The sequence below is a fragment of the Tupaia chinensis genome, unplaced genomic scaffold (assembly GCF_000334495.1).
Source record: "Tupaia chinensis unplaced genomic scaffold, TupChi_1.0 Scaffold143758_1, whole genome shotgun sequence".
Taxonomy (NCBI): Eukaryota; Metazoa; Chordata; class Mammalia; order Scandentia; family Tupaiidae; genus Tupaia; species Tupaia belangeri.
The window spans coordinates 2,555,033-2,573,597 of NW_006203607.1; the positions used below are offsets into that span (position 1 = coordinate 2,555,033).

At 41.3% G+C, this 18,565-nt stretch overlaps 1 protein-coding gene across 1 annotated transcript in view; it reads left to right on the forward strand.

Annotated features, from left to right (window-relative positions):
* The window catches only part of TRIT1 (tRNA isopentenyltransferase 1), a 64,734-nt gene that overhangs the window by 36,805 nt on the left and 9,364 nt on the right, over positions 1 to 18,565 (forward strand). Inside the window, exons 3-6 of the mRNA XM_006164960.2 lie at positions 6,000 to 6,140; positions 12,100 to 12,198; positions 12,927 to 13,072; positions 16,107 to 16,249. Of these exons, the coding sequence (XP_006165022.1) occupies positions 6,000 to 6,140; positions 12,100 to 12,198; positions 12,927 to 13,072; positions 16,107 to 16,249 (529 nt within the window). The remainder of the gene's footprint in view (positions 1 to 5,999; positions 6,141 to 12,099; positions 12,199 to 12,926; positions 13,073 to 16,106; positions 16,250 to 18,565) is intronic.

An 18,565-nucleotide genomic window follows, 5' to 3' on the forward strand; every position in this document is an offset into this window, starting at 1 on the left:
ACACACGCACACACACACACACACACACACACACACACACACACACAAAGAAGGTGAGGAAGCAAGCCACCAGGTCTGGGACTTAAACTGTGGTTGGCTGTGTGAGAGTGTCCAACGCCTTAACCACCACACCACCCGCTGGTACCCCCCAGCACTATGTTTAACAGGACTTGGGAAAGTGGACATCCTTGTCTTGTTCCAGTTTAGCAGAAAGGCTTTCAGCTTTTGCCCATTTGGTATGACGGTAGCAGTGGATTTGTCTTATATGGATTGTGTTGAGAAATGTTCCCTCTATACCAATTTTGCTGAGTCTTAATCATGAAGGGATGTTGTATTTTATCAGATATTTTTTTCTGTATCAATTGATATCCTATGGTTTTTATCTTTTCTTCTGTTAAATGTGATGCATTACGTTGTTTTGTGTATGTTTAACTACCCTAGCATCCCTTAACCATGAGGCTACAGGGCTGGCCTGTTCAAAGTCATTTATATATACACAGATCACAGATGTCCTCTGAATATAGGGACAAAGTGACAAACTGCTTTAAAATGATAGCACAGATCTTTTTTTTTTTTTTATAAGTTTGTTTTATTTATTTATTTTTAAAAATAATTATTTTATTTTTTATTTATTCATTCATTGATTTTTTAATTTGACCAGAGAGAGACAGAGGGTGAGAGTGAGAGAGAGAGGAAGTGAGAAAGCAAGCCATCAGATTCAGGACCCAAACCCTGGTCGGCCATGTGGGAGTGTCCAGCGCCTTAACCACCATGTTACCTGCTGGTCCCAAGGTAGCACAGATCTTTTTAGCTCTTCCTAGCAGCTAGGTTTTCTGTGTTATAGGTAGACTCACTCTGAAACTAGCTATTAATTAGTTGGAAAATAGGAGAAATATAAGACAATTCAGCTACAAACCTAACCTGTACCAGTGGAGCAGTTGTTTTCTAGGCAGATAGTAGCACTTATAAGCTTGGTTGTGACATTTACAATATGAATGTCATCTAAACCTGGCCCAAATATGACATTTACAAAATTGATTCGTGTCTAGGTTTGTTAGATATTTATTCTTGGTGGAAATGTGTAAAATATTGATTTTTTTTGCTTTTTAACTGTGTACGATTTTAATGATTTAATTGTATATGACTTTAATTGATAAATAGACACTCATAAAAACATAATTGTATAGCTCAATAAATTATCAAAAAGTGATAATACCTGTACAGGTATAGTTCAGCTTAAGAAATAGAACGTTACTGGTCCAGCTGGTGGTGTGTGTGTAAGGCAGCTGGATCCTACATGGTTGACTGCTGGGTATGTATGCAAGTTTGCTCAAAATTCTGAGAGAAGAATGGAGGAGAAGGGATTGTGATGTGGCTATCCCCCCTGGGGAGTGCTTTTCCACCTTCTCTCTTTCTCCTTCCTCCATGAACACATGTACCCTATAGCAAATTTCAAAAAAAGAAATGTCAAGAGAACATTACTAGCACTAAAATTTTGAAATTTTCATTTCATGGCTTATATCCCCTGATTTCTCATTGTACCTGAAAACTATCATCTAAGTCTTTTTTTGTTTTTTGGTTTTTTTGGAGAGGTTTTTGCTATAGGGCGCGTGTGCTCGCCAGAAAGACAGAGAGAGACAGAGAGACAGAAAGCGAGAAATCACCCCCAGAGGGGATGGCCATGCCACAATCCCTTCTCCTCCATTCTCCTCTTGGGATCTTGGGCATGCACACACATGCGCCCGGCATGAATTTAAGCCGCCAGGTCTAGGACTCAAACCACGGTCGACTACTTGGGAGTCCAGCAACGTAGCCATTAAACTAACTACTGGTCCCATATAAGTCTTTTAAAATTAAAAAGTATGTATTCAAATTTTGCTACAGGGTATGTGTGTTCGCTGAAGACAGAGAGATGGGGGGAGAGAGGGAAAATTAGAAAGCACCCCCACGGTGCGTATGGCCACACTGTAATCCCTTCTCCTTCATTTTCTTCTAAGGTTTTTACGCAAACATGCACACACGGCCACCACACCACTGGTGACCCAAATTTCTTACCCTTTCAAAGACTGAGTAATATTCTCTTGCATGTATATACCACATTTTGTTTATTTATTTATCCACTGATGGACACTTGGATTATTTCTACCTTTTGGTTATTGTAAATAATGCTGTTTTGAACTTGGATGTGTAAATACTGTGTCATGCCCTGTTTTCAATTCTTTTGGGTGAAGTGGAATTGTTGGATCATATTGTAATTATATTTTTCATTTTTTTAAATTAAAAATCATTTATTTTATTTATTCATTTATTTTTAGTTTGACCAGAGAAACACAGAGAAAGAAAGAGGGAAAGTGAGAAAGCAAGCTGCCAGGGCTGAGACTTGAACCATGGTCAGTCATGTGGGAGTGTTCAGCGCCTTAACCACTACACCAACTGCTGGTTCCCATATTTTTCATTTTTTGAGAAACTGTCATGTTGTTTTCTGTTACAGCTGTACCATTTTACATTCCCATCACTAGTATACAACTGTTCTAGTTTCTCTACAGCTTTGCCAACATTTGTTATTTTCTGTTTTTTTTTTTCCCCTTAGGTATCATAATAAGTGTGAAGTGCATCCAAGTCTTTTTTTTAAAAAAAGAATTCTTTAATTTTTATTGCTTCTTGTTATTACTACTATTTAAAATTTGCTACTAGGGATGTATACTCATCAGAGACAGAATCAGCGAGAGAGTAGGAAAGTGAGAAAGCAAATTGCCAGGCCCATGACTTGAACCACAGTTGGCCATGTGAGAGTCCAGCATATTAACCTCCATGCTACCTGCAGGCTCTGAATCCAGGTCTTTTAAAAAAATTATTTATTTATTTAATTCAATTTATTATTATTTTTAAAATTAATTTTAAATTGACCAGCCCCAATAGAATAATTCTTTTCTAAACAAATTTTTTTTTTCTTTTTTGGAGAGGTTTTTGCTATAGGGTGCATGTGGCTCACCAGAAAGACAGAGAGAGATAGACAGAAAGTGAGAGATCACTCCCCCGGGGGAGGCCACACCGCAGTCCCTTCTCCTCCATTCTCTTCTCGGGATCTTGGGCACGCACACGCACCTGGCGTGAGCTTAAGCCTCCGGGTCCAGGTCTCGAACTGCGGTCAACTACATGGGAGTCCAGCGACATAGCCATTACGCCACCTGCTGGTCCCCTAAAAAAATTTTTAAAAAAAAAAAAAAAAAGAGGGGGCAGCAGGTGGCGTGGTTAAGGTGCTGGACACTCCCACATGGTTCAAGTCCTGGAACTGGTGACTTCCTTTCTCACTTTCCCCCTCTCTCTCTCTCACTGTCTCTGGTCAAATTGAAATGAATGAATGAATAAATAATATTAAATACTAAAAAAAAAAGAAATTGGAGCAACTAGTAGTTCGAATTCCCGTATATCGATCACCTAGCTTCAATAGTTACGAATACTTGGGGGCCAGCAGGTGGCATAGTGGTTAAGATGCTGGACACTCCCACATGGCTGACCATGGTTTAAGTCCTGGACCTGGTGGCTTGCTTTCTCTCTCTGTCTCTCTCTGGTTAAACTAAAATAAGTAAACAAATAAGTAAGATTAAATAATTCTTTTAAAAAACAGTTATGAAAACTTGGCCAGTTTTGTTTCAGTTATAGTCAGTCTCTTCCCCCATTACTTTGGTGCTAATTCCGGCCTTATGGTACTTTCATCCACATGAACTTGAGTATGCTATAGTGCTCTAAAAGCTAAGGATGCTTTAAAACGTAACTTAAAGCCATATTATGCCTAGAAATGAACAGTAATTCTTTTCTTATTAGATATTTGGTCAGTATCACCTACATCTTTATGCCCTATTTCTTTTAATATGATATATAAGAGGCAAAGAGTTAACAGTTCACTTGAAGATGACAATTTGATTTATAACCAAGATTAAGTATATGAGTTATATGAGTTACAGGTTTGGTTTTTTTTTTTTAATTTATTTTTAATTTGACCAGAGAGGGACAGAGAGAGAGAGAGAGAAAGAAAGCCGCCAGGTCCTAGACTCAAACTGTGGTCAGTCTTGTGGGAGTCCAGTGCCCTTAACCACCACACCCACCTGCTGGCCCCTGAGTTACAGTTTATTTATTTATTTTTTTTGAAAGGTTTTTGCTATAGGGTGTGTGCACTCACCAGAGAGACAGAAAAAGAGAAATCACCCCCCCCCCCAGGGGGTATGGCCACACCGCAATCCCTTCTTCTCCTTTCTCCTCTTGGGATCTTGGGCATGCACACACACGCACCCGGCGTGAGTTTAAGCCACTGGGTCTGGGACTTGAACCACGGTCGGCTACATGGGAGTTCAGTGACATAGCCATTACACTAACTGCTGGTCCCAGAGTTACTGTCTTTAATTCACCAACTCTGTAAATTAAAATTCTGCTTACTTTAAACCATTAACACTCTCTCTTGTATTTATTGGCATTTGTTGTACCATGAACAGTACAGTAGACCATCACCTTTCATAAATAAGGTGAACCTAGTTGTGGATTTACTGTTTTTGAATTATATGTATGTGTGTGTATGTGGTTGATATTTTTTCTTTTTGAAGAATTATTTTCTCATTTTAACTTTACTTTTATTTTTAATTTGACGAGAGAGAGACAAGAGTGAGTGACAGAGAGTGAGAGAGAGAGGAAAAGTAGAAAAGCAAGTAGAAAGCAAGCTGCCAGGTCCACGACTCAAACCACAGTTGGCCACGTGGGAGTCCAGTGCCCTTAAGCACCATGCCACCTGCCGTTCCCTGTGTGTGTTTGTTTAAATTTACCGTTTTAGAGGCCTCTAGAAGGTCCAGCTGAAGGAAGATGATAGGATGAAAGTTCATCCAGCCTCCTGGGTCTCTGATAGAACAAGCTAGTGGAGACGTTTGCATCTTAGAGCTCTTGCAATGTGCCAGGCAAAACCAGAGTGCTTTTTACACGAATTAATTCATGTAATCCTCACATCAATCTGATGAGGTAGATATTATCTTCCCCATTTTACTGATGACAGATTGAGGCACAGAGAGGTGAGTGACTGGCTAGCCCCAAGTACAAATAACTCCTAAGTGGCAGAGCTACGATTGCTGAGGCAGCCTGGTGTCGTGGTCCCTCCTCCTACCCATTACACTGTACTGTGCTTACTTGACATCCATATAAGTAAAGGGAAATATGAGATAAAAAGTGCTTTTAACATCTTTGCGGGCTCTATGGAACTTATTATTTGTTCATTCAGTGCTGTCTGTTGAATCAGTGATTACAGAGAGAAAGCATTCATCTTCATTTTCAAACCAGTATTTTCAGATCTGTTCTCCATCTAAGACCTTGCATTTGGAAAAAGTACACTTCAACTTTTTAGTTGAATTTGGCAGATCAAGAGCTTCCAGACCTTTGAGTATTTAGACTGTACGTGCTGACCCCTGTATGATTTGCATAGAGCACAGTGTTTCCACTAGCAGTATTAAGGGGTGCTGGCTTCTGAGTGTGTGTATTTTACATGTATCAATAGGTAGGTCACTTCTCCACCAATGGAACCAACCTTAGACAAATCCTAAACACCTTTTAGTGCCTTTTAAATGCAAGAAATAATATCTAAGCATTTTGAAGTAGAACTCTGAGCAATGCAAGTTGTTACCTTACTGGAATATTGTGATAGAAAAAGTGAAGTTCAAGGCTTAAAGAACCTTCTTTTAATCTTGCAGAAATTGTCACTTGGGCCCAGATTTACATATCCTTTTTATCTTTAAGTCTGAGCTTATAACTGCTGCTGTTTGCTAAGAAAGCCAATGCCCGTTTTTGTTTGTTTGTTTGTTTGTTTGTTTGTTTTTTCCCCTCTTGTTATTGTTTTGCTAAATTGGTGCTATGGGTCAATCAAGTGTTTAGCTGGAGGGAGGGTTAGATCACCATTTCTACCCATCAGGTATGCATTTCATGAAGGTAGACGGCCTTCTCATGTTTCATTTTCTTCCCTCTAGGTCTATGAAGGCCTAGACATCATCACCAACAAGGTGTCCGCCCAGGAGCAGAAGATCTGCCAACACCATATGATCAGCTTTGTGGATCCTCTTGTGACCAATTACACAGTGGTAGACTTCAGGAACAAAGCGACTGCTCTGATATCCTTGGGAGAGAAAGACAGCAGCTAGGTGCGGTGTGTGGAAACAGCCCATACCAAAACAGAAGTTTTCTTTCTAGTGGCAATTTCTTCTAAGCATGGGCACCAGAAACCTAATGTCATCCCTACTAGAACTGTGTTTATGGATGGGAAGATACACGGTGCCTTTGCCATCCAGATGCTTGTCCTCAGACTGTAACGTCAACATTCTCTGGGAACTTGGGCCCTAATCCAGACCTGCCAAATTAGAATCTGTGTTACGACAAGCATCTCACATAATTAATATGTACATTAAAATTCTAGAAACACTTATTTTAGTGATGAGAACACTGATACAGGAAGCAGAAAAAAATCTGTATTCTAGTCCTGGAACAGCCTCTTTTGACCATGTGAATTTTATTGGGTAAAGCGTTTACTAAACCCTGCTGTGCTTCAGTTTCTTATCTTTTTTTACAAAATGTATTTAAATTTTTGTCATAGGGTGTATCATAGGGTGAATGCACTCCCCAGAGAGAGAGAAAGTGAGAAATCACCTCCCCAGGGAAATGGCCACACAGCAGTCCTTTCTCCGTTCTCTTGGGATTTTTGGACATACACATACACACACACACACACACACACACACACGGAGACACCTGGCGTGTTTTTCAAGTCGTCGGGTCTGGAACTCAAACTGTACACTCAGCCATGTGGGATCCAGTGCCTCAGCCACCATGCCACTTGCTGACCCAGTGTCTTATCCTTTAAATAATACTAGATATATTTGTGGCAAAGAATGGAACACCCAGAAACAGATTCAGACTGGCATTTCAAAACAGTGAAGAAATAACAAAGTACTTAATAATTGTTCCTAGGACAGATAACTGTTTTGGAAAAAATAAATTCAGGGCCTCATTATATATGACACATTATATGTGATGTCATTAATCTCAGATGGATGCTGTCGTTAAATATGTATATTTCTGGTGGACCTTTTATAAAAGGGTAGAATATAGTTGATTAAGCATTTATGTGCTTTAAGTAGAGAAGGGCCTTTGTAGTTATAACTTTAAAAAATTATTTATTTAACATTATTTATTCATCCATTTATTTTATTTTCACCAGAGAGTGAGAGAGAAAGGGAAAATGAGAAAGCAAGCCACCAGGTCCAGGACTCAAACCATGGTCAGCCATGTGGGAGTGTCCAGCGCCTTAACCACCACATCACCCCTGCTGCCCCCAACTTTTTTTTTATACACATCACCTGCTGCCCCCAACTTTTTTTTTATTCTTTAAAGAGAGATTTTTGCTATAGGGCATGTGTGCTCACTGGGGAGACAGAGACAGACAGACAGAAAATGATAAATATCATCTGGGGGGATGGCTACACCACATTCTCTTCTCCTCCATTCTCCTCCTGGGATCTTGGGCACGCACACATACCCACCCAGCATGAGTTTAAGCCACCGGGTCTAGGACTCGAACCACAGTCAATCACGTGGGAGTCTAGTGATGTAACCATTCCGTCATCTGCTGGTCCTGATGTAACACTTTTTAAAAAGGAAAAATTAGCTAGATTTAAAATATATATATTTATTTATTTTAATTTGACCATTTGACCTGGGAGGGACAGAGCGACAGAGAGAGAAAGTGAGAAAGCAAGCCTTCATGCCTGGGACTGGAACCATGGTTGCCCCTGTGGTAGTCCAGGACTCGTAACCACCATGCAAAATAGCTAGATTTGCATATGTAATAATTAAGAATTTGTAGTGGTCCCAATGTATTTCAACCAGAACTACTACCTGTCTACTTTAGAAAAACTCTTGCCACAGGTCAGAAGATATGTATTGATCTTATAATAGAATTACACCTAATAGCAAAAACATATGAACAATTCCCACATACAAAATAACGTGTATAGTTTGTGGTTGACTACATGGGAGTCCAGTGACATAGCCATTATGCCAACTGCTGGTTCCAAGAAGCTAAGTGCTTTTCAACGGTGAAAACAAATAAATTGTAGTAAGATGCATCAGTCAGCGGAGATGAAGCTCAGAAACCATATACAGTTTGGGACATGACAGTGTAATACAAATGTGTTCATCCCATTATGTATTATAACAAAGGTTAAAAAAGCAAAGCTAGGGGCCAGCAGGTGGCGTGGTGGTTAAAGGCACTGGATTGCTACATGGCCGACCGTGGTTCAAATCCTGAATCTGGTGGCTTCTTTTCTCACTTTCCCTCTCTCTCTCTGTCTGTCTGATCAAACTGGAAAGTAACAATAATAATAAATAAAGTTAAAATAAAATATTAAAAAAAAAAGCACAGCTAACCAATGTATTTGTTTTTACATTTATTTATTTGTTGTGATTGTTTTTCTTTCTTTTTTTTGGGAGAGGTTTTTGATATCGGGCGCGTGCACTTGCCAGAAAGACAGAGAGACAGAAAGCAAGAAATCACCCCCCAGGGAGGATGGCCACGCCACGATCCCATCTCCTCCATTCTCTTTTCAGGATCTTGGGCATGCATGCACATGCATCTGGCGTGAGTTTAAGCCACCAGGTCTAGAACTTAAACCGTGGTCAGCTACGTGGGAGTCCAGTGACATGGCCATTACGTCAACTGCTGGTCCCAAGATTTTTTCTTTTTAAATATATATTACCTTTATTCATTGTATTATTTATTTATTTATTTATTTATTTTCAAGCTACCAGTACTGGGTCTTGAACCACAGTCGGCCATGTGGAAATCCACCTTAACCATGATGCTACCTGTTGGCCCCTGCCCATATATTGTTGAAGGATACATACATATCGGTAGTAATGTAAAGAAAAGCAAAGGAATGATAAAAAAAAAAACCCAAAACCCAAGTAATTCAGGATGGTAATTTCCTGTGATAGGGGGAGGTGGTGGTTATATACACAGGAGACTTCAAAGAAACTGGCAATATTCCATTTCTTACATTGGCTTTATGGGTATTTGTTTTATTATTAGACTGAAGAATTTACATGTGTTACATGTGCTCTTTTATATGTATTTTTTTAATAATAGGAAAAAAGGAAAATGACTCACTATAAACAGAACTTAAAAGAATTTAGGACCTGCCAGTAGTGTGGTGGTTAAGGTGGCTAAATCCCACATGGCTTGACTGCATGGTTCAAGGCCGAGACCCAGCAGCTTGAGAGACATACCAGGTGGATATCCATGTGTGCCCAAATCCCGAGAGGAGAACGGAGGAGAAGGAATCGCTCTGTGGTCATTTCCTCTGGGGGACACTTCCTTACTTTCTCTCTATGTCTGTCTCCAGTGAGCACATGCACCGTATAGCAAATTAAAACAAACAAATTTGAAAAAAACATACTACATAGTTGGGGGGAGGGCAAGTAATTTTAACATGAGAAAGGCAAATGGTTAATATTCTTAATGAGCATTCTTGACGAATGCTTATGAATTAATAGGAAAATACTTAAAAGAGCATGAGGAGTAATTCATAAAGGAAGAAATACAAATGGTGATACATGGAAAAGTTTTATCCATGTTAATCAGGGACATGTAGATCACAGCAATGAGATAATATTTTTTGCCTATCAAATAGAGATTAAAATGCAGTTAATAATTCCTGCCCTACCTACTTAACCAGATTGTTGTTATCAGATGAAATAATATATATGAAAGCCCTTCACAAATTAAAATATATCAGCAAATACAACTTGTTGCTGGAATATAGTCTAATTGGAAAAAAAACTAATCTAAAATACAAAACTAAGAAAGGTTTCCTAAGGACAATGGGATGACTTAATCAGATCACTTATAGGCTGGGAGATTTCCCATTTTTCTTTTTTGAGAATTATTTATTTTTGGAAGACCAGCAGTTGGCATAATGGCTATGTCTCTTGACTCCCGTGTAGTCGACTGCGGTTTGAGTCCCCACCCCGTGGCTTAAACTCATGTCGGGCACTTGTGTGTGGGTGCCCAAGATCCTGAGAAGAGAATGGAGGAGAAGGGATTGCAGTGTGGCCATCCCCCCCGGGAGGTGACTTCTCGCTTTCTGTCTCTCTCTGTCTTTCTGGTGAGTGCACGTGCCCTATAGCAAAAACTTCTCCAAAAATAAAAAAGAATTATTTATTTTTGGGGCCGACAGGTGGTGTGGTGGTTAAGGTGCTTGACTCCCATATAGCTGCCCACAGTTCAAGTCCTAGACCTGGCAGCTTGCTTTCTCACTCTCTTTCTCTCTCTTTCCCCCCCTCTCTGGTCACATTAAAAGAAGTAAATAAATAACTAAAGTTAAATAAAATAATATAAAAACTTAAAAAAAGAGAATTATTGGGACCAGCAGGTAGCATGGTGGTTAAAGGCACTGGATTCCCACATGGCCGACCATGGTTCAAGTCCTGGACCTGGCAGGACCAGTAGTTAGCATAATGGCTATGTCGCTGAACTTCCATGTAGTTGACTGCGGTTCAAGTCACGCCGAGCGCATCTGCATGCGTGCCCAAGATCCCAAGAGGAGAATGGAGGAGAAGGGATTGTGGTGTAGCCATCCCCCCCTGGGGGACGATTTCTCGCTTTCTGTCTCTCTGTCTCTCTCTGTCTGTCTGGTGAGCGCACGCATCTTATAGCAAAAGAAAAAAAAAACAAAAACAGAAACAAAAAACTCTCCAGAAAAAAAAAAGTCCTGGACTTGGCAGCTTGCTCTCTCTCTCTCTCATCAAACTGAAAAAATAAATAAATAAATAAAGTTAAATAAGATAATTCAAAAAAGAAAATTATTTATTTTAAAAATTATTATTTAAAGAATTACTCATTTAATTTTATTTGTTTATTATTCTTCTTCAGTTTAACCAGCGAGAGAGAGACAGAGCGTGAGAAAGCAAGCTTGAACCAGGGTCAAGCTTGAACCTGGGTTGGCCTTGTGGGAGTCCAGCACCTTAACTACCATGCCATCTTATTTTAAAAATTTTGCTGTAGGTTTCATTTGCTTACCAGAGAAAGAGAAAGCAAGCCACCAGATCAGGGACTCAAACTGTGGTTAGCTGTGTGCCTTAACCACCATGCCACCTGCTGATTTAGAGAGAGATTTTAAAGAGAAGAATTCAGAGCAGCAGTAGTAGTAGAAATAATAGCGGCTAAATTAAATTGAGGGCTTACTGTTTTTCAGGCATTGTGGTAGAGGGTGTATATGCATTGTCACGTTTAGTGCTCATAAGAACTCATGGGGATTTTACAAGTGAGAAAACAAGCTCAGACAGACTGAATAACTTGCCCAGGAGCTGGACCCGGTAATCAAAGTCAATTTGCCTTGAGAAACCATGTTTCTTAGTTTCTCTAGTGAGGTCTCCAGTGGGAAAGTGTAGAGACTGACTGCACCTAAGAACCTTAGAGAAAGTAATATATGCTTCCAAGAACATAGCAGAGTGATTTTTGAGTATGCAAACTCAAACCCACTGTGGTATTGAATGTTGGGAATAGGGAATGTGCTTGTGTCTTTGATTTAGTTATTGCATGTTGTGTGTATGTTTTTAAAAACTCATACTTTATCTCACAAATATAAATACAATTAGATGTAAATCAGAAATTACACTAAAAACTAAATGCACACATGAAAGAAAGAATATTCTGATGAAAAAAAAAAAAGAACCTTAGACTAGTTTATGTTTGCCTTAGAAGACTGTCTTTGGGCTTGTGCTTGTTAAACCGAATGCCAATAAAACTTTGAATTCTAGCTGCAAGACCTATCAAGTTCTAGAACGGGAAGGAGTTATTGTGCTTTTATCTCTGGTTTATGTAAGTCCCTCCAGAACTGATTAGAAATGATTCTGAAACGTTATGAGAAACCATAAGACTGATACCAGTTCATTTAGGTTTCTGTCCTTTCCTTCCGCTAGCAGACGAATGTGGGTTCTTACTAATACCTTCCTTTCCAAGTAAGTTAGGTTTTTCTTCTTGATATTAAATTTTGTGATATGTTTCTTAATGTTCACATTGAAGATATATTTGCCCGAAACAAGATTCCTATTGTTGTGGGAGGAACCAATTATTATATTGAGTCTCTGCTCTGGAAAGTTCTTGTCAGTACCAAGGTACGTGTAGTTGACTTGAAACTCATTGAAGACATAGGTTCCTCTTTCTTGAGAGCTAATTTTAGTGGGAGGAGGGTTGACTCTTGCTAGTTCTTACACTCAGCAGTGGTGATTTTCCTACTTAATATTCTGAAGCGAATGCCACTTCCACATTTGAAGTGTGCTCCTCCAGGGTGGCCTAAGGGCGGGGACTGTGTGGGAAAGGTGCGCCTGTGTGGATTAATTAGCATTTCCATGTGCGTTAACAGTACATTAGTCTGATTCAGCATTATCCGGCTGGGAGCACAATACATATATAATGTCAGGGATGTGTTCAACCCTGACCTTTCTTACAGAGGTGCTACTGCCTTTGGGAGACTTTGCAAACTGAAGTGAGCTGGCAGTTGTGTCCCGCTCTTTGGTCACCCTTGCTGAGAAAACTAGACTCCTGGATAAAATAGAAGTGGTAGCCCTGCTACCTGATTGCACTTCTGACAGGAAGCAGGGGAGCTCAGGGGAGCTCGGTACTCCTTGCGGTACTCCCTGCGTATTCAGTCCTCCTTCCTCTTTGTTTGCTGAGATGCTTACCACACCATGTTAGAAATTTCCCTGTTTATGATCTGTCTCACTAGATGGTGAGGCTGTCCAGTTTATCACTATTCTGTGTTCCTAGCAAAATGCCCTGACACATACACCATCTCAATGTTTGTTGAAATGTTACATTAAATTTACTTCTAAACCTTTAATAGCCCCAGGAGATGGGCACTGAGAAAGTGACTGACCGGAAAGAAGAGCTGGAAAAGGAGGATGGCCATGTACTGCACAAACGCCTGAGCCAGGTGGACCCGGAAATGGCCGCCAAGCTGCACCCACATGATAAGCGCAAAGTGGCCAGGTAAGAAAGCCTGCCCCACTGACCCCGATTTCCTGCAGAGTTGGAGGGCAGTGAGTTCTTAGTTTGCCCGAGTGAGGAGAGGTTTGGCTCTAGCGGGGAGTGCAGATTGGTGTGTTTTGTTCTGCCTGAGCAGGTTGGAAGGTAAGTTACGTCCTCAGATCAGTTCCCTCCACTCTCAGTCCAGCTCCCTCTATGCACCCTATTTTGTTCTTACATTTTAAATGCATGTACAATATTGTTTTTCCCTGGGGCCTATGTACACTTTCTTCATTTACTATTTGATCTTTGCTTGTATAACAGTTTTCATATATTGTTTTTCTTTTGGCATGCAGCCCGTTTACATTGTGATTTGGGTTGCATAATTGATTGTGTAATACTGAATTATGCCCCAGCAGCTTTTCCAGTGGGAGGTAGATTTGATAAACTGTCTCATAGATCAGTTTACCTTTGCACATCGAGATTTTGTTGTAGGAAAGAAAGATGGTAAATAAATCATAAGGTCATTTTTTGGGGGGAAAGGTTGAAATTGCAACCTCATGGGTTAGGTTTATTTCCTGCAGTACTGGGAGTGATAGCACTTCTAGCCTAGTAGAATAGCTAGAACAGCTAATGAAAGGCCTACTGTGTGGGCAGTTATACAAATTAACTCACAGTAATATCTGTAAGTATGAAGTATTCCCCTTAAAGGCACTTTCTAGGTCACTGTGTCTCAGTCCTTTTTTCACTATTGTCCTTCTCCTCCAGTGAAATTTAAGACCAAAGAATAAGATGTTTTTTCAGGTAAGGTTGTGCTTTGGAGGACTGTACAATGTAATATCTTAAGTTTTTCTACCCCCTTGAGGGCAGTAACACCTCATTGAAAATGCATGTTCTAGACTAATAAAGTTTGTATTTTCTGTATCCAAACATTTTATTTTAAACATTTAAATAGAAATCTTTTTTTCTTCTTCTTTTTTTGGAGAGGTTTTTGCTATAGGGTGCATGCACTCTCCAGAAAGACAGAGAGAGACAGAGAGACAGAAAGCAAGAAATCACCCCCCAGGGGGATGGCCACGCCGCAATCCCTTCTCCATTCTCCTCTCAGGATCTTGGGCATGCACACACACACGCCTGGGGTGAGTTTAAGCCACCGGGTCCAAGACTCAAACCGCCGTCTACTACATGGGAGTCCAGCGACATAGCCATTATGCTAACTGCTGGTCCCAAATAGAAATCTTTCTATTAATTTAATTTTATTTTTTTATTGCCAGAGGGTGCCTGTACTTGGCAAAGGGAGACAGAGAGGAAACACTCCATTGATGTGTGGCCGTGCTGCAATCCTTTTTTCTCCGTTTCTCCACCCTGTTCAGATTTCAGTCACACCAGCACATGCACCTGCTGTGTTTTTCAACCTGCTGTCACTAGAGTTTGAACTACAGCTGACCAAAGCGGTCCAGCTTTCTGTGCACAGCCCTTAGCTCCTGCTCTATATGGCTGGCCTTCAGGTTTTTTTAAACTTGGGGGAAGGGATGATCATTCTTTTTTTTTTTTTTCTGCATTGTTTTATGACATGATTCTAGAGTTTGGTTGTTGTTCTCCTCTTCTTTTACTAGTTAGTTCTTTCTGATCACTCTTTGCATTTTACTACTTCTAAATTAGTAGTGATTTTGAGAATTTTATCTTTTTTTTTTTTTTTTTTTTTTTGTAATTTGCCAGAGGGTGTGTAATGCTCACTGGTGAGAGAGAGAGCACTGCCTGCCCTGCCCTGGGAATGATCGTACAGCAATTCCTCCTCCTCCATTTCTAATTCTTTTTGGGATTTTGGGTGTGTATGTATACCTACACTGTATGATTTTTTTCAAGCTGCCCAGTCCAGGACTGTGAATGAAGTAGGCCATGTCGGATCCAGCCACTTTAACCACCATACCACTGACTGGCCCAAGAACTCTATGTTAGCAAGAGTCAGTAGTTCAACCAAGAGTTCTACAGTCTTTTTTTTTTTTGAGAGTTTTTTTGTTATAGGGCACATGCACTCGCCAGAAAGACAGAGACAGAAAGACAGAAAGCGAGAAATCACTCACCAGGGGGGATGGCCACACTGCAGTCCCTTCTCCTCCATTCTCCTCTCGGGGTCTTGGGCACGCACGCACATGTACTCGGTGTGAGTTCAAGCCACCGGGTCCGGGACTTGAACCATGGTCAACTACATGGGAGTCCAGTGACATAGCCATTACGCCAACTGCTAGTTCCCTCTACAGTCTTTCTTTTAGAGAGGATTGAAGGGCTTTTTTTTTTTTTTTGTCTTTTTTTTGGTTTGAGGTTGTATTCTAACTTCAAAATAAGTTAGATGTCCATTATTACTTTTTTTTTTCATAGATCCTCTTTGAGTGACCATTGGTACTGAAAGATAAGGGCTCTCCCCTCTTATGTGAGCGTTTCAGGAAATGGAATTGGGTCAGGAAGGGAAAGGTCACTTGCAGGCTGATAAGTTGCAGTTACCTAGAGTGTAGACTTATTTGGGAGTTAAATGACCCAGTGCTGTATAACATAATAGATAGGGCAGAAATGAGTGGGGCTTTACAAACAAGCATGTGAGCTCTTTATTTAGTGATCTTTGTGCCAGCAGAATACTGGATTAGCCAGGAGTGTTCTCCATTAATTTTGGACATATTTGAAAAGGAGGTTGATGAGCTGGCTGTACGACATAGTTTTGTACGTGGGAAAGGCTGTCCAGCGAGACCAGACTTGTTGGCTTGTAACAGTGTCCCAAACAAGCTCTTTTACTGCTACTTGAGAGTGAGTGAGTCTCATTCTGTGTGTGTGTGGAAAAAACCTGTGATTTCTAAACCTGTTTAACTGACTTCAGAAAAATTTATATATGTTTAGAAAAGTAACTTTTTTCTTACTTTACCTAAAGTTTTTAGGAGATTTTTGCAGTGAAAATGAGAATGAGGCTCTCTGTAATAAACAGTCTTTCTCCCTGTTTCACTTGAGACGAAGATTCCCTAATGGTTTTATGGGTATGCCTCTTCTTCCCCACTTTCAACTGACTTAGGAGCTTGCAAGTGTTTGAAGAAACGGGAATCTGTCATAGCGAATTTCTTCGTCGTCAACATGCAGAGGAAGGTGGGGGGCCCCTGGGAGGCCCTCTGAAGTTCCCTAACCCTTGCATCCTCTGGCTTCATGCTGACCAGACAGGTAAAACCCCTGTGATGCCTGAGGCCCTCTGAGATACAACTTAGAGTAGTAAAGTGCTATATAAAGCACTTAGAACCATGGAGGGCTCTTAAACACTTAAATCTTAAACACTAAGCAAGTATTAGCTCTAAATCTTACCATTATGCATGGACTGAGGCTCAGTTCAGTTCCTCTAGGTTTTTGTCTGGAAAGCAAGGAAGGGTAGCCTTGGCACTAGGATGAGATACCGGAGGTGGGATAGGATAGGGTGGCGAGTGGGAAAAGGACTGCCATCCAGGGAAACTCTATAAAGAGAAAGTGAAGGAATCTTCTTGTGGAAGGAGGTCTGACCCCTGGGCTGGCGAGGTAGCACACTGATTATTCGAGAAGTAGTTGGCCTCTGCAGTGGGTGAGATGCTAACCTGGCTGGCTTGATGGTATTTTTTGTTGCTAAAGTGTAATAATGCCCTGTAACAGTAGTAACTTACTCATCGAATAAACATTCAATAAGCATTCAATGAAGTCTGGAGTATTCTGTGTAGTACTTGGTTACAGAGATGAATAAAGCACAGTGCCTGTTCTTAAGGAGCTCCCAGACTAGTCGGGCGACGGGCAGTAGGATAGATCCTGCATTGTGCTCAGTGCTGGGCTAGAGATTCAGTCAGTGCTGCAGGGACACAGAGGGTGGTGAGTGTTCTTTCGGGGAGTCAGAGACCAGTTGTAAAAGTAACCGAAGAGGTAGGTCTGGAAAAATGAGAGGATTGTGTAGACAGGCAGTGTAGTGTAGGGATGGGGCACAGGCTCCAAGGCAACTTGATTTCTGATTCTTGCTCCACCAACTTCTAGCTATGTGAGTTACAGTTTGTTTTTAAACATTATTTATTTATAAGAGAGAGATACACAAAGACAGGCACTCCTGACTGGGTCTTAACCACAACACACTGTGATCTCCTGCCAGCCTTCCAGCCACCTAGGACATAGGTGTGCTCCTTGCAGAGCCCAGGATGTTCAAGTTGTTCGGGGATCCAAACCCCAGCTCCCATATGGCACTGGTATCACACAGTGGTCCCTACTGCCTGTGCCACCATGGCTGGGCCACTGTGAGTTTTACCACAAATTAGTTTAAATTTCTGTGCCCCAGTTCTTTTTTTTTTTTTTTTGGAGAGGTTTTTTTGCTATAGGGTGCGTGCGCTCGCCAGACAGACAGAGAGAGACAGAGAGATAGAAAGCAGGAAATCACCCCCCAGGGGGGATGGCCACGCCGCAATCCCTTCTCTTCCATTCTCCTCTCGGGATCTTGGGCACGCACGCACACACGCCTGGCGTGAGTTTAAGCCACCGGGTCCGGGACTCGAACCGCGGTCGACTACGTGGGAGTCCAGCGACATAGCCATTACGCTAACTGCTGGTCCCTGTGCCCCAGTTCTGTAAGGTATAGATAATTGTAACTCATGCCTTCACCGATGATTCAATGAATTAATACATATAAAGTATTCAGAATGTGCCTAATACATGGTAAGTCCTTCATAAATGCAAAACTGGGTGACCAGCAAATGGCATAATGGTTATGTCACTGGACTCCCACGTAGTCGACTGCTATCAGGTGCCAGACCCAGCAGCTTAAAACTCATACTGAGCATATAGGCGTGTGTGCCCAAAATCCCGAGAGGAGAATGGAGGAGAAGGGATTGTGGCGTGGCTACCACACACCTCCCCTGTCCCCGGGGAGCGATTTCTCGCTTTCTGTCTCTCTGTCTCTCCGATGAGTACACATGCCCTATTGCAAAAATCTCTCTTTAAAAAATAAAAAAAAAAAAAAAGGACCAGCAGATGGTGTAATGATTATGTTGCTGGACTTTCACATGGCTGACCACGGTTTGGGTACCAGAGCTGGTGGCTTAAACTCATGCCGGGCGCATGTGTGTGTATGCTCAAGATCCTGAGAGGAGAATAGAGGAGCGGGGATCGCGGCATGGCCATCCTCCATGGGAGGTGATTTCTTGCTTTCTCTCTGTCTCTGTCTCTCTGGCAAGCACACACACCCTATAGCAAAAAATCTCTCTTAAAAAAAAGAAGTAGGGACCAGCAGTTAGCATAATGGCTATGTTGCTGGACTCCCACGTAGTCGACCACGGTTCGAGTCCCGGACCCGGTGGCTTAAACTCAAGCCGGGCGTGTGTGCGTGCCCAAGATCCCGAGAGGAGAATGGAGGAGAAGGGATTGCAGCATGGCCATCCCCCCTGGGGGGTGATTTCTCACTTTCTATCTCTCTGTCTCTCTCTGTCTGTCTGGCGAGCGCATGCGCCCTATAGCAAAAACCTCTCCAAAAAAAGAAAA